Source organism: Lithobates pipiens, unplaced genomic scaffold (assembly GCF_037356315.1).
Source record: "Lithobates pipiens isolate NorthernLeopardFrog02 unplaced genomic scaffold, aLitPip1_a1.2 Scaffold_16, whole genome shotgun sequence".
Taxonomy (NCBI): domain Eukaryota; kingdom Metazoa; phylum Chordata; class Amphibia; order Anura; family Ranidae; genus Lithobates; species Lithobates pipiens.
Window position 1 is genome coordinate 605,106,212 of NW_027507748.1, and position 18,744 is coordinate 605,124,955.

General features: G+C 41.7%; 1 protein-coding gene across 3 annotated transcripts in view; it reads right to left on the reverse strand.

Annotated features, from left to right (window-relative positions):
* MICU2 (mitochondrial calcium uptake 2) overlaps nucleotides 1-18,744 on the reverse strand; it is a 498,489-nt gene that overhangs the window by 78,433 nt on the left and 401,312 nt on the right. For all 3 annotated transcript variants that reach the window (XM_077484018.1, XM_077484019.1, XM_077484017.1), the window contains exon 6: nucleotides 3,202-3,284. In XM_077484018.1, the coding sequence (XP_077340144.1) occupies nucleotides 3,202-3,284 (83 nt within the window). The remainder of the gene's footprint in view (nucleotides 1-3,201; nucleotides 3,285-18,744) is intronic.

An 18,744-nucleotide genomic window follows, 5' to 3' on the forward strand; every position in this document is an offset into this window, starting at 1 on the left:
GGCTGTGGATGATGGAGGCACGTATTCTGACAACAGTGTCAGGGCTCCGCAGCCCTGATATATCGGGGTCAGCGTACGGGGGGAGGAGGTAAAAACTATCAGGATTAGCCGGGTATTACAGGTGATAGGGGCCAAATGACAGCTGTATAACATGTTTTAACAGAGCAGGATCTTTATTTTTTTATTTTTTGGGATAACAAACACTTTAAGCCATCTACAGGCCTCCACAAACACAAGAGTAATTGTATCAAAGAAAGCATCCCTCACCCTCTGATGGATACAGTCTCAAATTCCTACAGGGAGGAGCAAACTAAGCACATTTAAAGGGATTCCATGGATACCCTCATGAAAACAAATACAAGCTGTCTGCCCGTCCTTTCCTTCTCAGCAATGGTTCCACCTGTTTTAAATATCCAGCTGCCATCAACAGCTGTTTCTCAGGAATTTCTGAACTGCAGCAATTATGATTTTAAGACTGTAAATGCTTGGAATGGCTGAAGTAATATAACATTTACTGTTTACTATGAAAGTGCATTTATTCTTTAAAGTGGGACTCCAAAAGATTAATTTATGTTTGCGATTGAACAGGAAATGGTTTGTCGGATTATAAACTTAAAACGCCCAGAAAAGTTAAGCCCTGGACACTCGATTTAAAGCAGAGAAACATTACGAGTGGAGTTCTGCTTTAATTTTCTTAGAGTGATCTTACAATGTAGAGCAAAAACAAGAAATTAGGAAAATATTTCCACATAAAATTAGATCACATACCTTCTTGTGTTCATCTCATTCCTCAAAGGCCAGCAAGAATAAAAAATTGTCTTGAATTAAAATGTATTATATAAACACTTGTATTATGCCCCCAGAATTCATTTTTACAGTTTCTATTAAAATGGGGGGTGGATATATTTGAGTTAAATATAGAGCCCCCCCCCCCCCATATCTGGAATCCCCATTGCCTCTTTAAAGTACTATAAAGTGCTAGTACAGGTAGTTTTGAAGCGTGTGAATTTCAGAATTCATTTTTTGAGCACCATAAGCACAAAAATATATATATATATTCAAATCCTTTTTTGAGCAAACAAAATGCTAGAAAAAGCCTAATAAGGATAGATTTTGGTAAGGTTAAATGGAGACAAAACAAACATTCAACATGTATGATGAAGTCTGTGGTATAGTCAAATGGTCTAATCTTTTCTCTGCTCGTTCTTTATGCAATTTTATTGGCTAGAAAGGCAACAATTGAATGTTTGTCTGTAGTCTCACAGACATTTAACTTAAGCAAAATGACTTTTCCTCAAATGCCCAAAGAAAGCACCAGGCACAAATCATAATCTTTGGGTTAGAACTGTATGCCCAAGCAAGCATACTTCATGTGCACAGTTCAACAATAACTCTCCTCTTCCCAGATCTCTCCCATTCAGTGGTTAACTACATGGAGCATGAAGTTCCGTCTCTGTCCCTCTGTTCTTTTAGTGTTCACAATATTCATCTTTTTCTCCAGTTTGTCTGAGAACTGCAGATTACATCTCTGCAAGGCTACCCTACTTTCTCTCTTCCGAAGTTCCCACCATCATCTTCAGTGACATTAACATTCCAGTCAATAATAACGCCTCAGCCACTTCTCAACCCAACCTCCCTTCTTTTAAGATAATGCAGTACATAAATTGCCACTCACTCCAATGGCAACACCATCAACCTTGTATTCTCCCACCTCTAACCTCCCTGCAGCCCAACATCCCTTTTCCTCTTTCCTATCACAACCTTATCAGTTCCACACTGTCCCAGTCTCCAACCTTCTTATGCCTCCAACCAGTACAGGTACCTGTAGAATGCTTAACTACCTCAACTCTTCCCTTCTTCACTCTGCTACTGACTGCCTTCATTACATAACTCACACCCCCTGTTCTACCCAGATTTAGCAACTTCTGTCTACAACGACCTACTCTCATCCTCCCTGGAAACACTTGCTCCTCTCTCTACATGCAAAACCAAGCCTCGACTGCTATAATCCTGGCAAACAGACAACAGCAGAAGTATCAAGAGACACAACAGAGCTCTTTAGCAAGTGTAGTCTAAAACTAAATAATCCCTAACTCCTGCCTCCATGCAGCTAAAAACAAAACAAAAAACAAAACAAAAAAAAACTACTATGCCTCTGTCATCAAAACCTTGTCAATTCATTGATTAGATGGGAACCCTTGGGATCATCAGTGCCCTGATTACAATAGTGCAATACACTGTCACCAATCAGTGCCCAACATTGCCCACCAGTGGCAGCAATCAGTGCCCACCAGTGGCAATCAGTGCCCACAAGTGCCATCAATAAGTGCCCATTAGCGATGCCAGTCAGTGCTGGCAATCAGTGCCACCTAACAGTGCTGCTCATCAATGCCCATCACTGTTGCCCAGTGTCGCTCATTAGTGCCACCCATTAATGCCCATCAGTACCACCTATCCGTGCCCACCAATGCTGCCTATCAGTGCCACCTATCCGTGCACACCAGTGCCGCCTATCAGTGCCACCTATCCGTGCCCATAAGAGCGGCATATAAGTGCCGCCTCATCAGTGCCCATAAGTGCCGCCTCATCAATTCCGACCAGTTCAGCCTATCAGTGCCCATCAGTGCCACCTCATCATCGAAGGTGAAAAATTAAAGAATTAACTATTTACACATTTTTTGACAGAAAAAAAAAAGTAAAAAACATTTTTTTTGTAAAAAATAAAAAACCCAGCAGTGATTAAATACCACCAAAATAAAGCTCTATTTGTGTGAAGAAAAAGATAAAAAATTTGTTTGGGTACAGTGTAGCATGACCGCGCAATTGCCATTCAAAGTGCAACAGCGCTGAAAGCTGAAAAATGGCTTGGGCAGGAAGGGGGTGTAGGTGCCTGGCAGGCAAGTGGTTAAAGGGATCCTGTCAGGATATAAATATGGGAGCAGTCATTACACCATCAAAAAAAGTCAGCAATAGTGACTTCTATCGTTCTATCCCAAAAGCAATTAAGAAGGGGGAAGAATATTTAATGATCAGGGTTAGATACTTGGCAATGTGCAGAGTGCACATAGTAACCAATCTTAGTTTAAATTTATTGCATTTAAATCGCTGAAGACAAAAATCCAATAGCCATAGCAAGGTCAGAGAAGGATCGCAGACACGCAGTAATATTGGAGAGGTACTGGCATAAAAGTAAATGCTCACCTTGAAAAACTCTCTCTTCTCCACCTGTTCATTGCCATCAGTATCCAGCATTTGGAATGCAATATCGAATCCAGTCTTTGGTTCTGAAAAATGAAAAATACTCTTAATGACTACATAAATACCCTAGCTGAATTAGAACGTAAAGGAAAAAGCCCATCACATGCCCGTTATGCTTTAAAGGAAAGGTCATCTAAGCGTTTCTTACATCCAAACTGTTAACATAAAATAAGTGTTTTTTTTTCCCCCTCTTATTGGCTGAACTAGATGAACTTGTGTCTTTTACAGTGCCTTGCGAAAGTATTCGGCCCCCTTTGAACTTTTCAACCTTTTGCCACATTTCAGGCTTCAAACATAAAGATATAAAATCTTAATTTTTTGTGATGAATCACCAAGTGGGACACAATTGTGAAGTGGAACGAAATCTATTGGATATTTTAAACTTTTTTAGCAAATAAAAAACTGAAAAGTGGTGCGTGCAAAATTATTCGGCCCCTTTACTTTCAGTGCAGTAAACTCACTCCAGAAGTTCAGCGAGGATCTCTGAATGATTCAATGTTGTCCTAAATGACTGATGGTGATAAATAGAATCCACCTGTGTGTAATCAAGTCTCTATATAAATGCACCTGCTCTGTGATTGTCTCAGGGTTCTGTTGAAAGCGCAGAGAGCATCATGAAGACCAAGGAACACACCAGGCAGGTCCGTAATACTGTTGTGGAGAAATTTAAAGCCGGATTTGGATACAAAAAGATTTCCCAAGCTTCAAACATCCCAAGGAGCACTGTGCAAGCGATCATTTTGAAATGGAAGAAGTATCAGACCACTGCAAATCTATCAAGACCTGGCCGTTCCTCTAAATTTTCAGCTCAGACAAGGAGAAGACTGATCAGAGATGCAGCCAAGAGGCCCATGATCACTCTGGATGAACTGCAGAGAACTACAGCTGAGGTGGGAGAGTCTGTCCATAGGACAACAATCAGTCGTACACTGCACAAATCTGGCCTTTATGGAAGAGTGGCAAGAAGAAAGACGTTTCTCAAAGATATCCATAAAAAGTCTTGTCTAAAGTTTGCCACAAGCCACCTGGGAGACTCACCAAACATGTGGAAGAAGGTGCTCTGGTCAGATGAAACCAAAATCGAACTTTTTGCCCACAATGCAAAATGATATGTTTGGCGTAAAAGCAACACAGCTCATCACCCTCAACACACCATCCCCAAACATGGTGGTGGCAGCATCATAGTTTGGGCCTGCTTTTCTTCAGCAGGGACAGGGAAGATGGGTAAAATTGAGGGGAAGATGGATACAGCCAAATACAGGACCATTCTGGATGAAAACCTGTTGGAGACTGCAAAGGACCTGAAACTGGGACGGAGCTTTATCTTCCAACAAGACAATGATCCCAAACATACAGCAAAATCTACAAAGGAATGGTTCACAAATAAAACGTATCCAGGTGTTAGAATGGCCAAGTCAAAGTCCAGACCTGAATCCAATCGAGAATCTGTGGAAAGAGCTGAAAACTGCTGTTCACAAATGCTCTCCATCCAACCTCACTGAGCTCGAGCTGTTTTGCAAGGATGAATGGGCAAGAATTTCAGTCTCTCGATGTGCAAAACTGATAGAGACATACCCCAAGGGACTTGCAGCTGTAATCGCAGCAAAAGGTGGCTCTACAAAGTATTAACGCAAGGGGGCCGAATAATTTTGCACGCACCACTTTTCAGTTTTTTACTTGCTAAAAAAGTTTAAAATATCCAATAGATTTCGTTCCACTTCACAATTGTGTCCCACTTGTTGGTGATTCTTCACAAAAAATTAAAATTTTATATCTTTATGTTTGAAGCCTGAAATGTGGCAAAAGGTTGAAAAGTTCAAGGGGGCCGAATACTTTCGCAAGGTACTGTATCAACCCAACTAATGATGTGACATAATGCTCCACTTTAGGTCTCTGCTTAGAAAAGTACTACGAGCACTGGTATGAGAGGTCCTAGAGTAAAATAGGGCCCAGTAGGGGAGGGGGGGTGTTAAACACAAAAAACTGCTCCTCCAGTGGTAGGGGAAGGTACTAACACATGATCTTAAAGTGGACCTACTAGAAAATCTGCATGAGGTCTGCCCAGGATCTACTGTAAGCTTGGTAGTAAAGGTCCCAGTTTGTGAAGATGGTTTTACAACTCTAAGGTTTGCAGTTTCTGACAGTCTTCAACCACAAACTCTACAGCCTGACAGAGGATGAAGCAAATATCTTTCTTTAACCACTTAACCTGCACAAAAAACACTTATTAACCACAAAGCCTACATAACCAACATCCATTTAACCACAACAAAGTCAGCTGCTCAGCAGTTTTGCATATTATCTACACTTGATTTTAATAACGAATAATACAATTATGTTTCCTTCGTGGTTAATTCTACACAACGGCTTAATAATAAAATGAGCTACTGTTTTCAGAAAAGATTTGTTTAGCATTCTGCGGTAAGGGAATCAAAAATGACATAACTCAGTTATGCCAAAATATAATTGATATATTTGAATTTACATATCTTATTGAACAAAACAAGGACTTTGATTCCCCAATAAAAAAAGAAGAAATGTAGAATATCTGTAGCCTGTTATTACCAATGAAGAATTTAGAACATTTCTGAAAATTGACACAAAGGATCAATTCATTTAAATTAATTATTCATGCTCTGTTCACTGATTTTCAATATAATTATCTCTTAAAATTCACAAATGGAAATATTGTGTAGGAGCAGATTTTAAAATTTTTTTGCCACATGAAACTGCAATTTAAAGAGAACCCTGGTAGCTGGCCTCAAAAAGGAGCAGGCAGGTTCCTCGTTCTCGAAGTATTAGCTTAGTCCCATAGTCCATTTCTTAACTTTTCCCCTCCTCAATTCGCTCTTCTGTTACAACCTCTATCAATTCTAAAATCAGGGACCATACAGGTAAGGTCTGTATATATCCAGGATGTAAGCCTTCAGGGCTGTGGCCGTCAACAAATTCTAGGGCAACAGACTATCACAACACTTAAATATTAATCACCTGGACATACTTTCTATGAACATGTATAATAATATATGGGAGGTCACTGCCACTGCTCCACGACAATCACCCCTCCTAGGCAGTGGCGTAGCATGGGTTGTCAGCACCCGGGGCAAGGCTAGTAATTTGCGCCCCCTAACCTGCAGACTTTTAGCACCCCCCCCTCCCCCCCCAAGTCCCTTCTCTTCCTACAATAATACTGACCAGCCTGATTCCAACACCTGACCAATACACTGACCAACCTGATTCCTACACTGACCACTACACTGTCCACTACCCACTATACTAACCATTACACTGACCATTATACTGTCCACTACACTACACTGACCAACCTGATTCCTATACTGTCCACTACACTACACTGACCACTACACTGTCCTAACAACTATACTGTCCACTACACTAACCGCTATACTGTCCACTACACTGACCACTGTACTGCCCACTACACTGACCGCTATACAGTCCACTACACCACACTGACTGCTATACAGTCCACTGCACCACACTGACCGCTATACAGTCCACTGCACCACACTGACCGCTATACAGTCCACTGCACCACACTGACCGCTATACAGTCTACGGCACTTCTTCTTTTGTCCTGTATCAACTCACTATTTTTATTGCTTGTGTCCCTCGTGCTCTGGCTGCCATATTCAGTGTCCGGCGCCCTGTGGTTGGTCGTATGGGGTCATATGCGGAGGCGGGACTCCAGGAGCAACCGTGATTATGAACAGGCCAGCCCCACTGCTGCACATGACCACCATACGCCCAATCACAGGGCGCCAGACATTGAATATGGCGGCCAGAGCGCGGGGGACACAGGAAATTGAAATTATGGAGGCAGCCAGTAGTGACACACACTGGCGCAGAAATTCGCCCCCCTAAATATTGCGCCCAGGGCCACAGTCCCCTCCACATCCCCCACACTACGCCACAGTTCCTAGGCTGTCTTTACAATGAAATGGGTGCCGGCTGTTTGCAACAGAGATATAGAAACAAAGATATGCTAGATAGCTGCACTCCAATATTCACCTTTTTATTGTGTAAAAACAAGTGTAACATGTAATATAATATCTTGGCTGTAAATGTTTATATTAAAACACTTTCTTCAGCTGTGCCTGAGGAATTGTACCTTCTGTGTATCTTTTATATACTCACCTGTATCGGTATCCTAAATAAGGAAATAAAAAAAAAAGGGCAGGCAGAGGGCAAAGTCTATCCACCGGTATTGCTTGTGGCCTCCGTGCAGCTGATCTTAACCCTATTACTATTATCTCGCTGTAGGGCGGACATCTTGGTAGAGCAAGGGTTTTGCTTCCTTAGTTTAGAAGCCTACAGTGAGGAAAGCAGCAGAACAGTGCTGAGATTGAGGTTGTCTGACCTCATTCAATCTCCTAAGACCAGCAGTCAGAGATACCAGTCTTAGATTTTCCCCTGCAGATAAAAATGCTGTAGGCACAGAAATGATTAGACATACTCACACGCAGTAGAAACTGCAATTCAATGCTCCAGGAGGAATTACAGGACTATTTCTAGATGTTTGCAAAAACATCATCTTTGCTGAGTTCAGGTCCACTATAAACTGTTGAAAGCCTTTTCTCAAGTGGCTATGGTATACATTTTCCAGATTGCTCTTTTTCCATATCACACTTACTGTTGCCTAAAGCTTACAATACTTTAAGCAAAGCCTATAGGACGTGACTTTAAAAATTGAAGGTTTGCTTTGCACACTCACAGCCACAATGTTTAGCCACTTGCTTACTGGGCACTTAAACCCCCCTCCTGCCCAGACCAATTTTCAGCTTTCAGCGCTGATGCACTTTGAATGACAATTGCGCGGTCATACAACACCGTAGCCAAATTAAATTTTTATAATTTTTTTCCCAAAAATTTCTTTTGGTGGTATTTAATTACAGCTGGGATTTTTATTTTTTGCTAAAAAAACAAAAAAAGATGCAAAAAAAAAAAATCATGTTTAATAGTTTGTTATAAAATTTTGCAAACAGGTCATTTTTCTCCTTCACTGAAGTGCACTGATGGGCACTGATAGGCTGCACTGGTGGGCACTGATAGGCATAGTTAAGGCGGCACTAATAGGCACAGATAAAGTGGCACCGATAGGCACAGATAAGGCAGTACTGATGGGCAAAGATGGGTGGCACGGATGGGTGGCACTAATAGGTACCACTGATAGATGGGACTGATAGGCACTGATAGGTGGCTATGATAGGTGGCACTGCTGGGCACTGGTAGATGACACTGATGGGCACGGATATGTGGCACTGGGGTGCAGCACCGTTGTTGAAGCAGATTGTGGGCACTGATGGGTGGCACTGTGGGCACTGATGTGTAGCACTGTGGGCACTGCTGGGTGTAACTATGGGCACTGCTGGGTGGCACTTTTTTATTACAGAGGTGGCACTGGCAGGGGGCAGGTGGGCACTGGTAAGCTGGCCGTGATCGGCTCTTTTTTTTCTCCTCGTGCTGTCAGTGCGAGGAGGAAAAATAGCCGATTACCAGCTCCGTTGTATCACATGATTAGCTGTCATTGGCTGACAGCTGATCACGTGGTAAGGGGTCGGGGTCGACCCCTTGCTCGGATCCGTGATCAGGCGAGTCTCGTAGACTCGCTGATAACAGAGCGCGCCGCACGCGCCCCTCAGGGGGCGCGCAGGCCGCTCGTGCACGGATCGACATCAATAGACGTCGTCCCGGCAAAGGAGGTCCGCGCTGTAGCCGTCATTTGGCTATAGTGCGGGTCTCTACTGGTTAAGCAAAAAAGGGAAGCTTCCCCCCAGGAAAGCTGAATACTCAAATCCCAGCATAATGCATGTTTGCATAAGCTTTGCTTTTGCTGTTTTTAAACCTCTGTATTTGTGGGTGGGGGTTTGTGAGTAAAGTAGACCTTCCATGAGCTCCTGGATGTCACTTGTGACAAAACGTGTTGGTGGAGCTTAGCGCTGACGTCATCACACCCGCTCAGTCAAGCAGAACATTGTTACATGCTTCTCGCTCTGTTATATTTTTTATGAATACCTGTCTGTTTTTAGAATAAACTGTGTTTTTTTGACTATGGAGTATTTGTGATTCTCTCATGTTTAATGCGGTGTGCCATCTGTGGCTGAGATTTTTTTGTTTGGGCGGTCCCAGCTTGCATTCCACAGTGCCCTGAGCTGACTCATCATGTGCAGTTAGACTAATTATCATTCAGGGTCTAAAGATCTGGTAAGCTGCTTGTTTGGCTTTCATGGTGGTGGAGTGGATGCACAAAAGTAAGGACATACTTACACTTGGATGATAATTTATATATTTTTTTTATTAGACATTTACTCATGAACTTTTGTATTTCTATTTAGACGTACACCACTGCTCCCAGCTGACCAGACATTACTCCTACTGCTAAAAGCTCATGGTGATTATAGCAAAATTATCCAGCAGTCTCTACTGAACAACCCAATATCTCTAATTAGCAGATGACAATACGGTCAGTTATTCAAAAATACCAAGTTGTACCGGCGCTCATCCTCCCCCTTGCTGTGCTTGAGGGTCTGCTGCAATCCCAGTCTTAGACCCACCCCAGAAAAACCAGGGTAAGTGAATGATGTATGTATATATATATATATATATATATATATATATATATATATATATATATATATATATATCTTTATCTTTAGGGGATTGCGCCTCCCACTCACTACTATTTATACTACCCCCTTCTCAATTGGGTATGCTTAATAATACTTATATTCACTAAATAATCACTGTGCCCCCATATTATCCAAAATATATACACAAGACATTAATTTATAATTGCAAAAAATATAGCGTCCTTATTGTGCGATATTTTAATTCGATTGCTCCAACTGTGCCGTCTTAATCAACGATCATCTTCTAATCAAAAGTCCACTTGTGTCAACTAAAATAACCAAAACTGTGCCACCGTCACCAAGCAGAATGGCCACTCACCAGATGTCCCCAATCAGTAAGCCTTCGGTTCATTCAACGGATAACCAATCCACAACGCATTCTTCCCGTTAGCAATTCCTCAACGTCCATATATTCATACAAAATTAAATGGAACCAATATAGTGTAAAACCGTTTGACTTTAATGGAAAGATCAATAAAAAGGAAGCTCCTGATGACGCTCAAATGCGAAACGCGTAGGAGTTGTGGGAGACATACGGTCCTTGAATACAAGCCAGGAACAGGTCGGCCCAGTGGAGGGAGACTAACACCACCTGCGGAACATCAGTAGCTTGCCCGATTTTAGAACGGTTTTCTCATTGCTGGAAAGGCTTGGTGTCGGCCAATAGACACATTGAAATGTGAGTGCAATACGTTTTTTATTGATTTTTCCATTAAAGTCAAAAAGGTTTTACACTATATTGGTTCCATTTAATTTTGTATGAATATTTGGACGTTAAGGAATTGCTAACGGGAGGAATGCGTTGTGGATTGGTTATCCGTTGAATGAACTGAAGGCTTCACAGATTCACAGAGAAAAAAAAAATCATATCATCCTCCCCCCCTGTTGTGGACCCTACCTCACCAATCATCTGGCATACCTCCCCACAGTGCTGTTTGCCGGCTTTCCCTCCTCCCCCTCCCGCAGGTGCAGCTGCTGCTGGGGCATTGATGTGGGAGATCGGTGTCAGAATGGAGGCTAGTAAACATGTGTTTACTAGCCCCCATTTTCTTTCCTGAATGAACACAGTGAGCAATTGGTACCAGTCACTCCTGTGTTCATTAATCACCGAAGCATAGTAAACTGTGTCTACTATGCTTCAATCCATAAATGAAAGGGAGCTTCTAGACGTGTGTTTTCAATTTGTGGATGTCAATGAGCCTGGCAAGGGATTTGAAAAAATAAAATAAAAAAATCACCAAATGATTTAAAAATTAATCATTTCACGGTAAGGAAAATAATCTACAAGTGGCATAGCTTTCAAATCTGTTAATTTGTCCAGACTTGCCTGGCCCATCAAATTTAACCCAGGGGCTATTTAATGTTTAACCACTTCAGCCCCCAAAGGATTTACCCCCTTCCTGACCGGGGCCATTTTCTGCAATACGGCACTGCATTATTTTAACTGACAATTGCGAGTCGTTGTACGCAAACAAAGTTTATGTTTTTTTTTCCCCCACAAATATAGCTTTCTTTTGGTGGTATTTGATCACCTCTGCAGGTTTTATTTTGTTGCACTATAAAGAGAGACAATGCTATAATAAATGACCAAATAAAATAAAAATAAAATAAAAAATTTCCCCAGTTTAGGTCGATATGTATTCAACATATTTTTTGTAAAAAAAAAAAAGTTTTTGAAACCATTGACATTTATACAGTGATCAGTGCTATCAATAGCTGATTACTGTAAACATTTTATTGACAGGGAAAAGGTTAACACTAGGGGGTGATCATGGGGTTATATGTGTTCCCTCAGGGTGTATTCTAACTGTGGGAGGATGGGACTGACTGAGGGAGGAGACTGATCAGTGTTCCTATATACTAGGAACACACAATCTATCTCTTCTCACCGGACAGAATGTGTAATTGTGTGTTTACACATTGATCCTCGTTCCTGCTCTGTCAGGAGTGATCGCGGGTGCCTGGCTGACATTGCGGTGGCAGGGCACGTGCATCAGCTTCTCCGTGATGTGGTGGGCATGCGCCCCCTATACCCCTTAAAACGGCCACCGTACAGCTATGGCGATTTGCGCAGGGGAGCCATTCTGCCGCTGTCAAGCGATAGCGGGCGGTCAGAATGTGGTTAAAGAACTCTTTCAACAGTCAACTTAACCTGCATGAGAGGTGTGAATAAAAAGGCACTGCTGTCCAAAAAAGAACAATAGAGCAAATCTACATGTTTTCGCTGAACATACAGGCAAAGAGTAGGCCTTTTGGAAAAATGTGCTAAACACTGATCAAAGACATGTTTCTCTGCAAACCAAGGACATGACTTTAGGAGCAGAATCAGGACTTCCCCTGAACCATGGGAAAGGAAATTCCAAGGTTTGGGGTGCTTCACTGGGAAGTCCTCAAGTCAACTATACATTCTGCATCATATCAACGTGTGCTTGATATGTGAGTAACTGAAAAAGCTGAAACTGAACCGGAAATTAGTCTTTCAACACAATAATAATCCATAGCGCACAAGCAAATCCACCAAGGAATGTCTCACAAACAAGAATCAGGGGGTTATGGGCTGCCCTAGTCAAAGCCCTGATTTGACTCCCTTTAAAGTTTTGTAGGGGGAAATCTGAAATGAGTAGCTCGTGGAATTTTGCATAAAGTAGAATGGAGAAAAATGTCAGACCTGGTGGGCAGTTATACAAAATGCCTACAAGAAGTCAATTGAAAAGGTACTTTTCTCTTATGTTTTTATTCAGGTTTATCTCCTTTATCTGTAGGCAATAGTTGAATGGAAGATCAAACGTTTATTCAAATATGCTGAAAAAGTCCACAATTTCCATGTGGTGTAGTAACTTTTCACTTGACTGTATAAAACTAAAAATTGCACAGGGTAGCAGAAGCCTCTCCCAAAAATGTGCAACACCACCACAACAAAAGAAAACAGCAAGCACATCATCTATTTATGGTTCATTTTAGGGTAAATCACCTAAAGGACACCAATAACACCTACTGCCTTATCAGACCTACACATTAAGATTCCTGGAAATACTATTTTATAAAGTTACACAAATTTTGGTTTTGAAACTTATGGTAACCTCTTGAGTTGGATTAAGGTACTTTTAAAATATGTCATGTTGAAAATATTTAATCCTCAAAATACTCATTCTGCAAGAAAAAAAAACAGCTTAATTTTATCGCATACCGTTTTAGCTTATCTAGTGTGAAAGGCCAGTTTGCAGCCTTTAAATTTGTCCTCAGACACCTAATGTTCGTCTAGCAATCTTCAAAAGAAGTGCGTGCTCCATAAAACCAACCACAAGTGAGAGCCAGAAATTAAGAGCTGCTGGAACATCCAATGTAAAGAATATTCTCTCTCAAAAATGATTTTTCCTTCTTGATGGAATGTTGTTCTAAGATTTCTTAGATATTGGTTGTATTCTGATGCCTCCTGAGCTAAGTGAAGTGGATCGGTATGAAATATAATTCCCAGGCACAGACAGAAGATGTTTGTTTCTAACAAGGGTCTTGCAATCTGTTACAAAGGCATGAATAGAAGCAAGTACAATGTGTCTCACAAGAAAAGGCCACTGGGTTTATAGGGGGCCCGTCATAGGAAAATGATGGTTAGCATGTGGTAAGGATATCCTATGCTCCTTAAATTATTCTTTGGGTTTAATTGACAGCAGTAAAAAAAAATATATATAACTTTTGGATTATGCAGACAGCATTTCTAGGTAACCATGGGTTTTAGTTATCTTTCAGAGGTGTACAACCAAAGGATGGGGCTCAAAATCATGCAATCTTAAAGGCAAGGTTTACCTTCGGGAACACGTTATATGTTCCACCCGTTTTTAGTCTGGAATATGTAACCCATTCCCAATCCTGCATCCGCTCCCTGATACCCGCACCCCCTGGGGCAGCAGGGCGGGGATCTTCTCCTCATACTTGCTGTCACTATTTGAAAAGAGCATGGCCATGCGGGGCTCCACCCACACATCTGTGTCATTGATTCACAGCTCCTTGTGAATAAATGAACTACAAGTACCGACAGCCTTTGCGATCAGCTTGTAGTTCTCAATGAACTACCAGGGTGCTGTTGAGGGCTTGAGTAGTTCATTGAGTCTTCCTGCCTTTGTGAAACTGCCTGCCCATATGACGTACAAGCAGACAGCTTACACTGACAGCCAGCAGGAGTCCTGCATGGAACAGATCGCGGGAGAAATGCTTTCCAGGCTCCTACAATAATTGTAAATGCACATTATATTAACTGCTATTTATTTTTTTAAATTGAACTTATCCTTTAAGGTGTCAGTGAGAATGGCATGTATAGCTCAGCCAAGATTTTACCTTGACATAAATGACAGGTGGATGAAGGCGGACGGGACTGAAAGACTGCTGGGCAATACAGACCATACTTGTATGCTGAAACTGATAAATGAGGTCCAAAAATCATTATAAAATTTTTTGAGGGGAAGGGGACCCATTTTTAGTGGCATGAACCAAAAAAAAACAAAGCATAGAATACAAACTCTCTAGCGGACTGAATGAGAGTGAAAGGTACATGCATGGGTCCTGGTCAGAAGACTTTGAAAAGCGGCTGTGCAACCTCATTAGCTAATCTCAGGGACATAATAGTATAAGACTGGCAGAGGGTCGGGGGAAAAAATGGGGGCTTTTTCTGAAAGAGGCAAAGTATGAGGATCAGATTTGATGTTTATGGTGCGCTTTTAAAGGGACACTCAAGAGATATCATGGGTCTGCTCACCCAAAACAAAGATGGTTATGATACTTTGACACTCATTTAGTCACAGCCATGAATTTAGCATATTTGCAAGGAAGGATGCAGTGACAGCGCCCATACTTTTAAGTCATGACTGGTTTTGGTATACACTGGCTTTTTTTATTTTTTATTTCTAGATGAATACTTTAAAATCCACAGTTAAACAGAGCACACTTTAATAAGTATAACCAAAAGATGGCGACAGAGGTTTTCAACAGTTAAACAGATATCTACTAAGAATCGAATCAGTTATCGCGGGAAAAAGAAATCAATATACTGTACATGGCCTACAGAGCATTTAGGCTCTCTGCTTAGAGTCTAGAATGCTAACGACTATTAACAAACTAGTGCTGAAGCCTATAACATAATAAAATTAAAATACAGCACAGTAATAAATGTGGAAACCGCCAAGCCTATAATGAGCATATACATTATACAATATTGATGAAAACTATTTAAAACCATCTATCAAAAAAATAAATCAGTGAGGCCCTGCCAAAGAGCAAAGGCCTTCATTTTGCAGCAGACATTTATATATTCTGTTAGGCACGGACCCAAATGGATATCTAATGGCTTTCTACAACATTTTAAACCTGGTGCCCTGCCCATCATACCACAAATTTGTTTAAATAGGTTAGGTCGAGAACTTGGCAGTCCATGCCACTACCTCAGTTGTATCCCATGCTTACCGGGCGATGTTAGGGATACGCTAAGCTCTTGCTGAAAAAAGCATTTTCAGTGTTTACCGCTTACTAACTGTCTAGCCATCAAAACACATTTGTCAACAATCAACAAGGACCAAGCATTATAACCCCCCAAAACATCACTCTAGGAGAAGCTGTGTTATAGCACAGCTTTCAGTAATGGGTTAGCCTTTGCTCCTGCTCTGTTCTGGATCTGAGTCTTTAGTCAGATTGACATGATATCTGCACCTGGAGTTTATTTGTAAATTCATATATTGATATCTGTAGAAGCGCCAGAGTTTCAGTTCCTTCACAGCTGAATGCTTCTTCCTCATTATATCAGTTTGTTGATGAGGGTAAAGTGGTACAATATTGAGTTGGGACCTACATAAGGCTGATATCATCAGAGAGGATTTTATTCCCGTTAGACCCCTTTCACACTAGATCACTTTTCAGACATTTTCGTGCTAAAAATAACACATGTAAAACGCCTCTTAAGCCATCCCGAGTGCTTTCACACTGCAGCGGTGCGCTTGCAGGACAGGAAAAAAAAAATCCTGCAAGCAGCATCTTTGGGGGCGGTGCGGAAGCGGTGTACACACTGCTCCCAAAACGCTCTGCCAATTGAAATGAATGGGCAGCACTGCTGAAGCACCTGCAAAGCACTTTGGCAACGCCGCGACACGGGTGCTATTCACCCTTTCTTCGGTCGCTAGCGGGTGATAAAAGCACCCTGCTAGTGGTCGAATAGTGCCGATATAACAGCAGTAAAGCTAACCGCTAATGCCCACACCACTACAGTGTGAAAGTGGTCTCAGGCTACTTTCTCCCCCCCGGGGGGGGGGGGGGGTGGCTTTATTGCTGTTATAGCTGCACTTTTCGGATGCTAGCGGGGCACTTTCAAGTCCCGCTAGCGGCAGAGGGAAGGGTTAAAGGCGCCACTGCCGAAGCACTTTGGCAGTGCTGCCCTTTGATTTCAATGGCAGGGGCGGTTCAGAAGCGGTGTTATACACCGCTCCCACACCACCCCAAAGTTGCTGCTTACAGGACTTTATATCCCATCCTACAAGCCCAATGCCCCAGTGTGAAAGCACTTGGGACAGTTCATTTTGAGAGGTCTGTTCCTGGCAAACAAGATAACCCAAATTAAGCCGAGGCAGAGTAGTCAGATGGTCTGACCAACAATAAACAAGCCCCATGGCCACCTAAATATAGTGGGGCTGGAACCTGTAGCCAATTTCGCATGTGCTGCCCTTAAAAGGGCTGGCTTCCCTTTTCAGGTTTTGTAGTTGAAAAATGAAAGCCGGGCCACAGCATGAGTATTGCAGTACATGCACAATTACCTACACAGTCCGGTAGTGCCTTATTAGGGTGGCCCGCGTAATGTGGGTTGGACTACTCCACTAGGGACAAAGTGCGATGAGGAGCGATCCCAAGATTATCTTATTACAGCACAGATCTAGTTACTGTACTTACAGTCTTAACCAGGACTTAAAAACAGAGTGGTCTGCAGCAACCAATCCATTTACATCTTTTTTGTTTTCTTAGTTCAGGTGGAAAAGTGAAGACCAGCCTACTGTTACTGAGAGTAATCATATGCTGGTATTCACTTTTCTAACCTGAACTAAGAAAGCAAAATCTTTATATGGATTGTTTGCTACAGACCACTCTGGGTACACATCTCTGCAGCAAAATCTGAACATTTGAAGCAATTAGTGTGTAAAACTGTCATTGTCCCAAAGCCAAAGTCAAGGGTAGAAAAAGTCCCATATGTGCAAAGTTGCAAGTGCGCATTATGTGTTAATCATTTAAATAGTAAATTTTCCAATTTCTTGTGCTACTTACACCTGCCCTTTGCTCTCTTTGTTTTACTTACTCCTGACCCCTGCACTCTGTGCATTACCTACTCTTGAGCTCTGAAATATGTACATTACTTTCTCCTGACTAGGTGTTACTTACTCCCGATCCCTGCAATCTATGCAGTAGGGCCGAAACAATGAATCGATTAATCGACAACTAATCGTTTATGAAAATAGTTAATTATTCAACTATTTTCATAATCGATTAATCAGCCAGCCAATTAGTTGGCCTGCACTCAGAATGCATTATTTGTTTAAATATTAGGAAATACAGTGCAGCCCACATACAGCTCAGTACACCGTTCAAACATGTCAATAAGTGCGCGAGAACATGTGAAAGTGTAAGGAGCTATGACTCATGGGACATGTAGTTCTGGGCAGGAAGTGAGTGGTTCTAAAGGCAGACTTTTACCTTGCTACAATGCATGCTATAATATACTTTGTAGCTTGCTATTGGGGCACTCTGAAGGCAGGAGGAGAAAGAAATGTTGGTGGGGGACCCCAGAAGAGAAGAATCAGGGCTGCTCTGTGCAAAACCATTACACAGAGCAGGTAAGTATGTTTGTTTAAAAAAAAAAATATCACTTTAAAGAGAAGATCAGCATCTGAACCCAGAGAAGGTGGAGACTGGAGGTAATAGAAGGGATTACAATTACATTTAAAGTAAACTTTTACCAGTATTATGCATTATATTTAAAATGATCATATCCATGAAAAAACAATTATTACATATATAAGTAATATATATTATTACTTTCACTGTTTCACAGTATAAACAAACCCCTTATAGTAGTGATTATCTGCTCCTTTTGCACTATAAAGGGCTAATTTTCGTTTTTTTAACCCCATACATAGCGATACAAATAAAAGCATGCTGCTGCTACTAAAACATCTTAGGCCTGGTTCACACATATGTGTTTTTTTCTGGTGCTATTTGCAGAAACGCACTACAGTTCATTTAACCACTTGCTTACTGGGCACTTAAACCCCCCTCCTGCCCAGACCAATTTTCAGCTTTCAGCGCTGATGCACTTTGAATGACAATTGCGCGGCCATACAACACTGTACCCAAATGAAATTTTTATCATTTTTTTCCCACAAATAGAGCTTTCTTTTGGTGGTATTTAATTCCAGCTGGGAGTTTTATTTTTTGCTAAACAAACAAAAAAAATGCAAAATAAAAAAAAATAAAATAAATAAAAAATCATGTTTAATAGTTTGTTATAAAATTTTGCAAACAGGTCATTTTTCTCCTTCATTGAAATGCGCTGATGAGGCCGCACTGGTGGGCACTGGTGGGCGGCACTGGTGGGCACTGATAGGCGGCACTGATAGGCACAGTTAAGGCGACACTAATAGGCACAGATAAGGTGGCACCGATAGGCACAGATAAGGCAGTACTGATGGGCACAGATAAGGCGGCACTGATGGACACTGATAGGTGGCACTGATAGGTGGCACGGATGGGTGGCACTAAGGGGCACTGATAGGTACCACTGATAGATGGGACTGATGGGCACTGATAGGTG